Source organism: Haliotis rufescens, unplaced genomic scaffold (genome assembly GCF_023055435.1).
Source record: "Haliotis rufescens isolate VD_foot unplaced genomic scaffold, xgHalRufe1.0.p SCAF_13, whole genome shotgun sequence".
Lineage (NCBI taxonomy): Eukaryota > Metazoa > Mollusca > Gastropoda > Lepetellida > Haliotidae > Haliotis > Haliotis rufescens.
In genome coordinates this window covers 39,363,732-39,377,143 of record NW_025963813.1, presented here as the reverse complement: position 1 = coordinate 39,377,143, position 13,412 = coordinate 39,363,732, and the positions used below count along the sequence as shown (strand labels likewise).

The window sequence follows — 13,412 nt, the reverse complement described above, 5'->3', positions numbered from 1 at the left end:
ATACCAAAGTTCCCAAATAGAGCAAGGAAATACTAAAGTTCCCAAATAGAAGAAGGAAATACTAAAGTTCCCAAATAGAACAAGGAAATACTAAAGTTCCAAAATAGAACAAGGAAATACTAAAGTTCCTGACTTAACAAGGAAATACTAAAGTTCCCAAATAGAAGAAGGAAATACTAAAGTTCCCAAATAGAAGAAGGAAATACTAAAAGTTCCCAAATAGAAGAAGGAAATACTAAAGTTCCCAAATAGAACAAGAAAATACTAAAGTTCCCAAATAGAACAAGGAAATACTAAAGTTCCCAAATAGAACAAGAAATACTAAAGTTCCCAAATAGAACAAGGAAATACTAAAGTTCCCAAATAGAAGAAGGAAATACTAAAGTTCCCAAATAGAACAAGGAAATACTAAAGTTCCCAAATAGAACAAGGCTATACTAAAGTTCCCAAATAGAGCAAGGAAATACTAAAGTTCCCAAATAATCACGGGAAAGTTGGTATCCACGGATTACTAGAAAAACAGAGTTTTGGAAACACTAGTCACTAAGCGCCTAGTCAAACACTGGAAGGCTGGTTATCCACGGCTTACTAGAAAAACACAGTATTACAAACGCAAGTAACTACGTTTAGTTCAGTACAACCAGACTAAGTCAGAATCTAGATGACAAAGCCCCGAACCAACTTACCGACGAATCCTGATTAGCGAGGCAATCGTGAACGATTTAAGGTTACACACAACCAAATATTTTCCCATAGACTTCTATAGTAACGTTATATTTTTTTTTAAAATACCTAAGCATTCCACAGCTATAACCTGTACGTGTGTGCACAGTTTGGCCTTAGAGCAGCAATTAAAAAATAAAAATGACTTGCTTAGCCAGCTCCTTTTCCGAGTACCGGAAGCTAAACACACCACCCCCAGTTTGGCACCAAATGTCACCTACTTGAAAATAGCTGTGGTCACATTCAGCATAAGTCATCATGTTGAAAAAGACAGTACTAAATATAGAAAAACATGGTTAGTTTTAATAACTGGATGGATGTACATTTGAAAGAGCTAAAAATCTTACAAAATATCCTCCAATCACAGCCTGCAGATGTCTCTCATTCTGCACTGAAGGCTACGAAAACCGCACCCTACGAAATCCGCACTGTCCAAACTGGTTCTGATTTGATGTAGTAGAACCTGTACGAAGTCTGGACGTCAGAGGAGACATCCTGTCGGGGAATACAACTGACGGGGCCAACAAGCTAACGTGTGTTTGTAAACCCGGGGAAAACACGAATAGCCAACTAACTACTATATCCCCACTTGAGAAGTAATTATCAACATAAGCTATCCAACAGTACCATTAAAGATTCACTAAAGCTATGTACAATTATTGACGAGACAAAAATTACTATGAATAAATGAGAAATATCTGAAGGTAGATATAAATTCCCCTAGTGTTTGCAAATCATAAATAGGCAACATCCACACTGGAGAAGTAATTATCAACATTAGCTATCCAACGGAACCATTAAAGATTCACAATAGCTATGTACAATTATTGACGAGCCAAATTTACTATGGATAAATGAGAAATATCTGAAGGTAGATATAAATTCCCCTAGTGTTTGCAAATCATAAATAGGCAACATCCACACTGGAGAAGTAATTATCAACATTAGCTATCCAACGGTACCATTAAAGATTCACAAACGCTATGTACAATTACTGACGAGAGAAAAATTACTATGGATAAATGAGAAATATCTGAAGGTAGATATAAATTCCCCTAATGTTTGCAAATCATAAATACAAAAACATTTTTAATACCAGAACATGGTATTGAACATATGAGAGACAACATACATCCAGTCATTACATGGTTCGAGAGTGTCATGAGATTACAAGAGAGAAAAATAGTTGGGCCACTAATTCTCTAATACCAAATGATCACAGACTGTACAGGGGGCACGGGTGGCCCAGTCGCCTAAGGAGCCGCGATTCGCTGTGCAGAGTTGCGTCCCTTTGGCACGCAAGAAACCTATGATTGTGGTTTCGAATCCCGGTTCATGATTATGTTTCTAGGTTAGTCAGCACCATACACGTGCTCGTGGGTTTCACCGAAGTGGTAAACGTCTGAGACCCGAATCACCTCGGGCTTTCCTCCCACATTCAGCTGACACGTCGGATATAACTTTAATACTGTTAAAAGCGGCGTTATACCCAACTCACTCACTCACTCACTCACTCACACTGTACAATAGCGACCGCCGGAGATTACCGGAAATAACGTCGGGGAACATTGCGGCACTGGACTGTGACATGAGGCCCATGTACATTTCAACTTATAAATACAGTAATACTCTGGTGAGGCAATTGCATCAAAAACAATATTTAGGGATAATATTAGGTTTTTGAAGTGCGTGGTAATAGAGCTTCCTTCACAGTCGTCTAAGGGGCCGCGATTCGCTGTGCAGAGTTGCGTCCCTTGGGCACGCTAGAAGCCGATGATTGTGGGTTCAATCCCGGTTCGCCCCGATCATGTTTCTAGGTTTGTCAGCACCATATCCGTGCTCGTGGGTTTAACCGAAGTGGTAAACGTCTGAGACCTGCATTACTTCAGGCTTTCCTCCCACATTAAGCTGACACGCCGCAATATACCTGGAATACTGTTAAAATCGGCGTTAAACCCAACTCACTCAGTCACTCACTCACAGTCATTTATATTACTTAAGAGATTGTGTAGGTATATAATTAACACAAATGTTGACAAATAACCTAACAGCAATATCCTTTGTCTGAAAGAGACTCAACACACAGCCCTGTCGGACGCTGTCAGTAATTCGTATTATCTGTAAGAGGAGTTTTTGATATCCTGACAGCCTACTGAACTGGAAGGATAAATCCTTGAAAACCACAAATAAACGACTATGTATTCCATTTTTTTCATTAATGAATACCACAAGAGCTTGTTCGAATCGAGGGCTTATCGGAAATCAACAAACAATTTGATGGGTTTGTACAAGTGATAACTGGCCAATTGGATGGCTAGCTTTGTTCCAGAAGGATCCGTATATAATTACACGCGTCAGCTTGTCGCCAATCGCATTACTTCAAGACACTTGGAAGTCACTGATTGTTTGAGCATTCGCTGTTCAACCAGCATCATGCGTACACTGAGACATCAAGTGGTATATCAAGTGGTGCTTCCGGAAATGCATATGACTCGTTTCAGATGTAGATGGTTTTAACCTTCAGTTCATTTGGGGAGATGCACAAATGTCCCATAACTGAGTGAGTGAGTGAGTGAGTGAGTGAGTATGGGTTTACGCCGCTTTAGCAATATTCCAGCAATATCACGGCGGGGGACACCAGAAATTGGCTTCACACATTGTACCCATGTCGGGAATCGAACCCGGGTCTTCGGCGTGACGAGCGAACGCTTTAACCACTAGGCTACCTGAAATATCAATGAAGAATTTCAAGTTAACTGAGTAACACTGTACTCGCAATTCACGCGAGGTGCACATTTACATCTTATTGCTATGGAACTGATTACATGTCTGCTGATGACATCCGAGAAACTGATGCCCACTTCAATGATCACATCTAATATAGGTACAATGCTCAAACCCATTCTGCTGAACGTTCTAGAGACATATGCAACCATCTCAGAAGCTAACTGCAGCTTTGATCTTCTCCCAAAACTCCCTTTTATCATTTTCAACTGTTGGATACTTAATATAGGTGTCATAATTGATCTGGTCCCGGATATCTCTACTGAGGATTCTCGTGTCGGGTATGTCAGTATACCACAACACACACAGGACGTCTCTGCCAGTGTGGATACTCTCCAGCTTAGCCATGTGGACTTCATAGTCACACCAGGCGCTCTTTGCAAAGTCCGGTGACAAAACAGCAATGGTCTTCCTGCTTGACTGAATAGCATTGATGATGTTGGCAGTTATGGCTTCCCCAACCATGAAATCACGGTGATGGATGCACAACCTCAAGCCATAGTGTCTCTCCAGTACAGTTCGCATGTCTTCGATAACGAACCCTCTGTCTCCATCAGCATAGGAAACAAAGGCATCATAAGTAAAATGGTCTTCACCTTCTCTCAGTCTCTGGTAGCCTCTGTACTTCCGTCTGGTGGTGTAGTATAGATAGCGCAGCTTCCATCGATATCGGTATACCATACCAGCTCCAAATATGAACATTGAAAATAGTATTCCAACCACTGCTGTGGATATCAGAGGAATTGCAATTTTACATCGTAGCCGGAGCTTCACTATAATGTCTTCTATATCTAGAAATGTAATGATTTCCCCATTTGATAATCTGCATTGTGTACTGCCAGGTTCTTTTATGGAAATATATGGATTGGTAATCCACTCTAATGAGCCCAGTGTCGTACAGTCACATTTCAAGATATTGTCCTTGATGCTTAGTTGAAGACTGTCGTTTCTATGAATCATTATTTGGTCAATTTGATTTGTTAGTTGTATTGGTATGTCTTCATATCTGTTTTCAGATATGTCTAAGGTATGGAGCTGCGTCATGTGGCTAATCTCAACAGTCCAAGAGGTCATCATGTTCCAACTTAAATCAAGAACCTGAAGTCTGGTAAGTCTCTTGAATATTGATGAAGGCAGTTCCCGAATAAGATTATTTGAGATTCTTAGTACTTCCAAGTTTGTTTGGTTGAACAATATCCGCCCTTTTCTGTCCGCTTGAAGAGCCACTGAGAGGTAATTTCTACTTATATTTAAGATTTTTAGGCCACTAGCAAACATGAAAAATGAGGGAGCTATATATGTACAGTAATTGTCAGAGAGATCCAGGTATTCAACTGTGTGAGATTCATGTAATGGCCCTATCCACCTTGTAAAGACATTGTGGGATAAATCGACTGTTCTAAGTTGGTTTCTATTAAAGTTGAGCTCACCAATGTGATAGTTCAATTTACTGTTGCTAACATTTGCATATGTTACATTTGGAGGTAGCGGTATTTTAATACTTAAGTCAATGATTATGTTTTTTTCATATTCTGCATTGTAATAATAACTATTATGATAGTTCCAGCACAAAGAGCTATTGGTACATTCTGCCTCACAGGCACGCGTGCATATTCGTGAATATTGAACCACTGGTTGAGCCTCAGATGAAGGCAGCCTCGGATTCTCGGAGGGAGTTGGGACTGTACCAGAATCAACAAGAGGGATATTAGATGCGTACTGGTTTTCAACATAGATTGTACGTAAATTTGTCAGTTCATTCAGACTCAGGAGATAGGATCCAAATGTCACTCTGTTGTGTTTCATGGATACCAGTTCCACAGTTTTTAAAAGTCTGATGCATTCCTGATCGATCAGTTCCACTCTGTTTGAATCTATATAGATCTCCTTTACATTAAGATCAGTGAAATACCTCACATTGTGTTGCTTTATGTGAACTCCTATGGCAAATGTTGTCTCAATCCTGTTGATCTTTAATACTCTTAGAGATGAAAACCGAAGCCCATATACAGCTTCACCAAGGCTATCAAATCCTAGATACTGATTGTTGGAGATGTCTAGAGTATCAATATGCCTCAGTGGCCAAAATGCACTTGTTTCAATAGAGTAGATTCCACATTTGCTGATGTCCAGGTACCTGACAGATGGAATGTGAAGGAAAGATGTATTCAGCAGCTTCTGAATTGAACAGTTGCCCCTTTCCCCTGATACCGTAAGCTTAGTAAGATTCTTCAATTTCGAAAATCCATTCCCAAAAGTGGCATTACGTACACAATCAATGACAAGTGTCCGAAGAGCAGTAAGATCACCAAGAGCTTTATCTGGGTACACTGAATCTGCGACCTTGCTGTTCTGTTCAATGTTCAGGGTACGCAATCTTTTCTGCTGTCTGAATATCCCCTCTGGATATGCTGTCTCGTTTAGCGGAAGATTGTTTCCATGGAGACTCAGTTGTAGCAGGTTTGTAGCTCCGATAAAAGTGTCCACTTGCAAAGTTCTTAGTTGATTGAAGGATAGGTCAAGATGTTCCAATATGGTGAACCGTTGAAACGAACGACCTGGCAGAGGATTAATTCTGTTATGAGACAAACACAGGTATGATACTGAATTTGGTATCGTTTCGGGGATGGAAGATAGATGTTTGTCCGAACAATTGGCGATAAGTTTTCCATTGGATGCCACACTACACACACAAGGCTTGCAGCTGATGTTGAGATGTCCTCCTTCAGACAGAGTCAGGCAGCCAAGGAACAGACACAGGACGCAAAGTAGCATCTTAGCTGCAATCAAGAAGCAAATTAAAGCTGTCATTACTAATATGAGATGAACCCTATAATGTTTTCGTTAGTCATCTAGGATGCTCCGTCATAAATGTGGTTCTGTCATATGTTACATAATACACTAAGTTTTTGTCATATTGCGGCAAAACCACGGAGAAGACGCCAGAAATGGGCTTTTCGGATTACATCCATGTGGGGTAATCGAACCTGGGGCTTCTGCGTGACGGGTGAACGCTTTAACCACTGTGCTACCCTAACACCATATTGTGTTGTAACTCGAATCTGATTTAGCAGAAACATAAAACAACAAGCAAAGCGTCAAAAGAAACGCGAGCCATCTTATCTACTAACAAAGGAAGAAACATCTTATAATTATTTCGGTTGTGAATTGGGATACCTTATGATAAATGTGTTACTGTCTTGTTTAGTATATTACATAATTTGTAATGAGTGAGTGAGTGTTCCTCCGTGTTTTGCAATATTACAACAACATCAAGGCAGAAGACACAAGAAATTGGCTTCATACATTGAACCCGTGTAGGGGAATCGAACCCGAGTTTTCTGTGTGATGAGTGAACGCTTCATCTACTAGGCTACTAGGGCTGGGACGAGTCCAAATTTACTACCCGGGTACCCACCCCACTAATACCCGACCCTACCCGGGTACCCACTGTAGGTCTCAGGAGATGTCTCTAAATGTCCGAATGGGAACATTTTTAGGATAGCCCTGGCCAAACGTATTTAGATACATGTACACGTATTATTATTAGTATACAATCTGGTCATTCATAGACTGAAGTTGAATTAAGTTATATCTTTATTCAACGATATGAAAAGTCAGAAGGAATGGGCGCAGAGTCAGAAAGAAATGCGAACATGAGTGACTTGTAGTGTAACCATAGTGTTCTAGATAATTTTGGTCACCAAACAATATATCACGTGACTAACCACGGGTCTGGGTAGTCCTGTGGGTACCTGGGTCCTACTCAGTACCCACCCGACCCGGGTTACCCGTCCCAACCCTATAGGCTACCCAATCACCCCATATTTTGTTAGAACACGAATCTCATTACGTAGAAACATGATTACAAGAAAAAAAACCTGTATAAGTAGATACTTTCATTGGGTCCCTACCTCGAACTTTATTCATCCTCATTTGTAAACTAGAATCGTGTAAAAAAAACCAAGCATATAAATAGATCACTTCCTTGTTGCTCTGTGCCCATTTATATTGGACAAATTATATGGGTCATATGGGTAGTTAAATAAGAACGGCGAATCAGTGCATGTCACCTTATAACAAGAGATAGCGTTCAAGTAAATGTTGTGTTTGCATGTGTGTTGTTTATCGCCACACTTACCAATGTTCCAGCCATATAACTTTGGTCTGTAAATAATCGATTCTCGATCAGATAATCCAGTGATTGTCATCATGAGAATCGATCTACGCATTTGGGTTACGAAGATATGCATCAACCAAGTCAGCAAGCCTGACCACCCAATATTGTTCTTACGACAAGCATGAGTTGCTGATGACCGATTCTATCGTACTAATTTTGCTATTAATAAATTACTGAACTTCTTGTGAAAGATGGACAACTACTTGATAGCTACTTCTTATTGCTGACTTCTAATAGCACACGGGATCACGGGTGGCACAACCATCTACGGCGCCTCACGCCAGAGGGTTCGAATCCCGGTTCGCCCCGATTATGTTTCTAGGTTTGTCAGCACCATACCTGTGCTCGTGGGTTTCACCAGAGTCTGAGACCTGCATCACTTCGGGCTTTCCTCCCACATTAACCTGACACGCCGTGATATGACTGGAATAATGTTAAAAGCGGCCTTACCCCCAACTCACTCACTCTTATTGGACATCGTTACTGCGATATTGGTGGTGTGGAAAGTTGGAACATCTTGTCGGGCGAGCAGCAAACGGGACAAAAATAATTCTTTTTAAAGTCAGTTGATTTGTAGCTTATCGACAGTCGATTGTATTTTTAATGTGAAATATGTTTTAGTTCTTCAATTTATACTATATAATGACCACCAAATGTGTAACCTCTGTCCGGTATATATGATATATATTCGTATTTAAAAACATATATATTTATTCACAACTGAAGAATGTTTTCAAACAGCAATTTTGTGACAATGTAATATGGATGTCCAGTTAGTAAATATATTTTCAAACTGACGGATGAGTGTGTGTTCTACTTACATCTGTACCAGGAAGTATACAGTTATGACTTGTGCTATAAACGTGTCACCCTGGCCCTGCCTCTTAATCTAGATATAGATACACCGGACATTGTCTTACTTATTGTCTATTGTCGCTTGTTGGTTGGATAGCATGGCGGCGTCGTCGTTTTTTACTTGAGTGTTTGTCTTTGTCATAGAAATGTTTTTATTCAATATTTAACTGATTGAAGACAGCTTGTAAACGATATTTCATTAAGGAAGTTGTTTTTGTTTGTTACTAAGACAGTTGTTTTTAAGTCGTTACCATTATGTAAGTTCTCTACTAAATGTTTTAGGGCGGTCGGGTAGCCTAGTGGTTAAAGCGTTCGCTCGTCACGCCGAAGATCCGGGTTCGATTCCCGACATAGGTACAATGTGTGAAGCCCATTTCTGGTGACCCCCGCCTTGATATTGCTGGAATATTGCTAAAAGCGGCGTAAAACCAAACTCATTCACTCACTACTAAATGCTGTAACATGCATCCGTGAAGATCCTGTCGAGAATACGTCATCTGATGTTTGCTGAGAACTAAATATGTGAAATTCTGGACTTCTTCATAGATAAGATCCATGATCAAAATTAGTTTAGGACAGTGATCCGTTCATATAAATTTCACTGCTTTCTTGCCTCTTACGCCCAAAGGAATCTGTTTCGTCGAATAATCGAGACTGGTTATGGTCTGGCCTTGACGTTTCATATTAAACAGAAATTTCTGTTTATAAAAAGGGTCATGTCGCTTATATTTATATCACAAGAAACAGCAAACTTTATTTCGGAGTTAACCAATCCGAATGAATTATTTGAAGCATGCATCCCTAAAAGCCAGTGAAATCATTCTTTCTTGATGTTACTGAATAATATTCGCTGAACAGAATTAAATACCTCAGTGGTGTGGGGATCCTATTATCATTTCAGTCCGCATAAATATTGATTAGTTTGCTCGCAAAAATAATCTTGGCCTCGAAATGATAAGTATGTATGTGCTTATGGTTTTCACTGACGTGACAAATGTCTGCGATTTTACACTAATTCACTTTCGTTGATCTCGAGAAATATATATCAATATTAGTTATAAAAAGAGGATATGTATATTTCACACATTTACCTAACTGATAAACCCATGCATGCCGTAAAAGGCGACTATGCTTGTCGTAAAAGGTGACTAACGGGATCGGGTGGTCAGGCTCGCTGACTTGGTTGATGCATGTCATCGATCCCAATTGCGTGGATCGATGCTCATGATATCAATCACTGGATTGTCTGGTCCAGATTCGATTATTTACAGACCGCCGTCATATAGCTGGAATATTGTAGAGTGCGGCGTTAAACAACAAACCAACAACAACAACCAACAACCTAACTGATATAATTGCTATATCTTAGTAAATCATCGCACACCAGATGTATATGTTTGTATTTAATATAATGATACGACTATGCTTATCGTAAGAAGGCGACTAAGGGCATCGGGTGGTCAGGCTCGCTGACTTGGTTGATGCATGTCATTGTCTCCCAATTTCGTGGATCAATGCTCATGACATCAATCACTGGATTGTCTGATCTAGACTCGATTATTTACAGACCGCCGTGATATAGTTGGAATGCGGCGTTAAACAAAAAAACAAACAAACAAACAAATTTATCAATATTACACATGTTCACAGGTGTCTTGTTAGCCTATCATAAGGAAGTTAAAAAAAGAAGAAGAAAAGTAAATACTAACCTGCAACTTGTGTTTCTACACACAGTCTAACAGTGAGCATGTGCGTGTTGCTGCTGTGGAGGGAGTCACGGCATCTGCGGGATAACTATCATGATGCGCATACCATAGGGGACAGACCACGTGCCATCACACATCCGTTACCGGAACACATTGCTTGTGATTCGTTCCGGCCATAAAGCATTGGCGTTTGTGCCACTTAAGACAGTAGAAATGGGTGTTTCGTGTGAGCAATATGCCCTTTGTAAAATATTAAGTGTAGTTTACTGATGATCTGGAAAAGACTGAACCTGCTTATCGTTGTTATCTAGTATACATCGTTACATACATACGTATGTACATACACACACACACACGCACACACACATGCACACGCACACACAAACACAGACATACAACCCCCCCCCCCCCACACACACACACAGACACACAGACACCCACACACACACATACATACACACACACACATACACACACGCACACACAAATGCACACATGCACACACACACATGCACACACACACACGCACGCACACACACGCACGCACACACACACACACGCACACACACACGCACACACACACACACACACACGCACACACACACGCACGCACGCACGCACACGCACACGCATGCACGCACACGCATACAAACGCACACACACACGCAGACACGCACACACACGCACACACACACACACGCACATACACGCACACACACACGCACGCACACACGCACACACACGCACACACACACGCACGCACCCACACACACACACACACACACACATTGTATAAGTTCTCCTTTAATTATTGTTGTTTAAAGGATATTGAATAACATTTTGCTAAATAATCTGTTTCGTACAATAACTATACTGAACAGCATTGAAAACGCACCAGCAATAAATCTTGAAATATTACAAAAACAACTTGAGCAATGACCGATATTAATTAGAACAGACATAGACGGATTATTAAGAAAGACGACAAAGGAAACAGTAATATCACACAGTAATTACATTTACGTCATCAGTGTAAGGAAGACACATAGGGTTAAAATGAAAATTCAATACCTGGTATGTCCGCCATTGGCAGCAACACAGGCCATGCAACGTCTTCTCATTGATCGAATAAATCTGCGAAAAGTGTTCTGGGGCATTCCACTCTTGTTGTAGTGTATCTTCAAATTCTCTCAGGTTCTGTACTTGCGGACGACGTGAGAGGCGTTGACCCAGGTAATCCCATAGATGTTCAATTGGCGATAGATCGGGTGACAGAGCTGGCCATGGAAGCAGAGGCACATTATTGTTCGCTATGTACTGTGTTGAGCCAGGTGCTGTGTGCGCTCTTGCATTATCTTGCTGGAAGGTGTGCATATCCTGGTGCTGAGGAAAGAATGGGGTGACGTGATTTGCAAATAGGTTATTCCTGTAGTAAAGGACATTAACTCTTCCACGACAAACATGGTTATGACTGATGCCGCCCCACCACATGATCTCCCCCCCCCCCCCCCACACACACACACATACACACACACATCAATCTATCTGTTCAACGCAGTCATTGTGGTAACGTTCTCCACGTCAACGCCACACTCGCAGTCGACCGTCAGCATTCCGTATATGAAAACGGGACTCATCAGAAAACAGCACACCATGCCACTGACGCAATCTCCAATGACGATGCCTTTTGGCCCAACGCAGACGTTCATTTCGATGTCGATCAGTGTGTATGGGTCCAACATATGGACGTCGAGCACGTAGCCCTGATGAGCGGAGACGTCGACGTACGGTGTCAGCGCTGATCAATTCCGTCGGCCTTGTACGGTTGCTGCAGTCCTGGTAGCCGGAAGTGTACGATCACGAAGATGCCGACGAACAATATGGCGATCCTGACGTGGTGTAGTTACACGACGTTGACCCGGACGTGGTCGATCTCTGGTGGTTCTTGTCTGCTGGTATCTGCTCAGTAGCCTGAGGACTGTTAAATGATGGCATTGAAACCGTTGTGCAACGACTCTACTTGACGTACCAACTTGAAGCGTGCCCAAGGCACGTTCACGTTCCTCTGCTGTTAATCTTGGCATTTCTTGTGTCAGTACCGTTCACGTCTGCAGCAACAAGTGATGTGGCTTTTAAAAGTCTGTCTTTTATAGCCCTATTCTGCATGCTTCCCGTAAAAACAAAACACGTTTTCCATGCCGTGCACGCAATTTGTCTCGTTTTGGCGATTTCGCTCGCAAAAAGACTTGGAATGTGTTTTGACGAGCTGTTCTTACTCATGCTTTGTCCAGAACGTCGTATATTACTCATTCACTTATATATTTTCATATGACTTAAGTCCGGATAAAAATACATCCATTGTCATGGTGGTGCGTTTTCAATGCTGTTCAGTATATGTTTTAAAATTGGAAGATTAAATTAGCGACTGAGACTGTTAGTGGCTGTATCCTCGAAGGGGGTTAAAGTACAAATAAATTATTGTCCCCCTGAGAGGATACATAAGTGCCACTTCTTTCAAAGTGAATTAGAACTATCACATTTTTACTCGTAGTATATTTGTAACTTACTGGTGGTTCATATTGGCTACAATCGACAGCGACTGAAGGGATGGTGTAAATCCTGCTGGGGAGCCGTGCAGGTAGCAGAAGTATCGTAAGAACCCACGTCCCCTAGTGTGGTAGCCAAATTTGGTTGCTGGCGATCTATAACTCGTTTTTATATTGTGTTGTTGAGCTATAGTTTATTCTATTATATGCTCTCAAACTAGTATTAACTAAAATCTGTAATATTTTAGAAAAAATCATTCTTATTTAAGTGCGCGCACGTTAGCGTTTCGAACCAGCAATTTCATCATTGACATAAAACTGAATGGCGAATGTTAATATATGTCCTTCTTATCACAGTCGGAAGCTGTTGTAAATATTCTAGGTTGTTAAATAAACGTGTATTCGTGTCTACATTAACCATACATATCAAATATCTACGCAAGAAATAGCAAAGAACAATGAAAAATGGTGGTTGTTTATTTCGCGATAAAACTTTGTTCTATCATGACGTTATTTCTGGAGATTCGAATGTGCGCTCGCAACTTGATGACGTCGTAAATTGAACGTTATTTTTGAGAGGGAAGTGTCCATGTGAGTTGCTTCCCTTAGATGTAACTG

The 13,412-nt window shown here is 40.9% G+C and overlaps 1 protein-coding gene across 1 annotated transcript; it reads right to left on the bottom strand.

Annotated features, from left to right (window-relative positions):
- Positions 1–2,599: 2,599 nt before the first annotated feature.
- Positions 2,600–13,108, bottom strand: LOC125378747 (toll-like receptor 4). The gene is made up of 3 exons (XM_048394705.1): positions 13,088–13,108; positions 7,361–7,388; positions 2,600–6,287 (listed from the first exon to the last, which is right to left on the bottom strand). The coding sequence occupies exons 1-3, from the start codon at positions 13,106–13,108 to the stop codon at positions 3,661–3,663; spliced, it is 2,676 nt and encodes an 891-aa protein (XP_048250662.1). The 3' UTR covers positions 2,600–3,660.
- Positions 13,109–13,412: the final 304 nt, after the last annotated feature.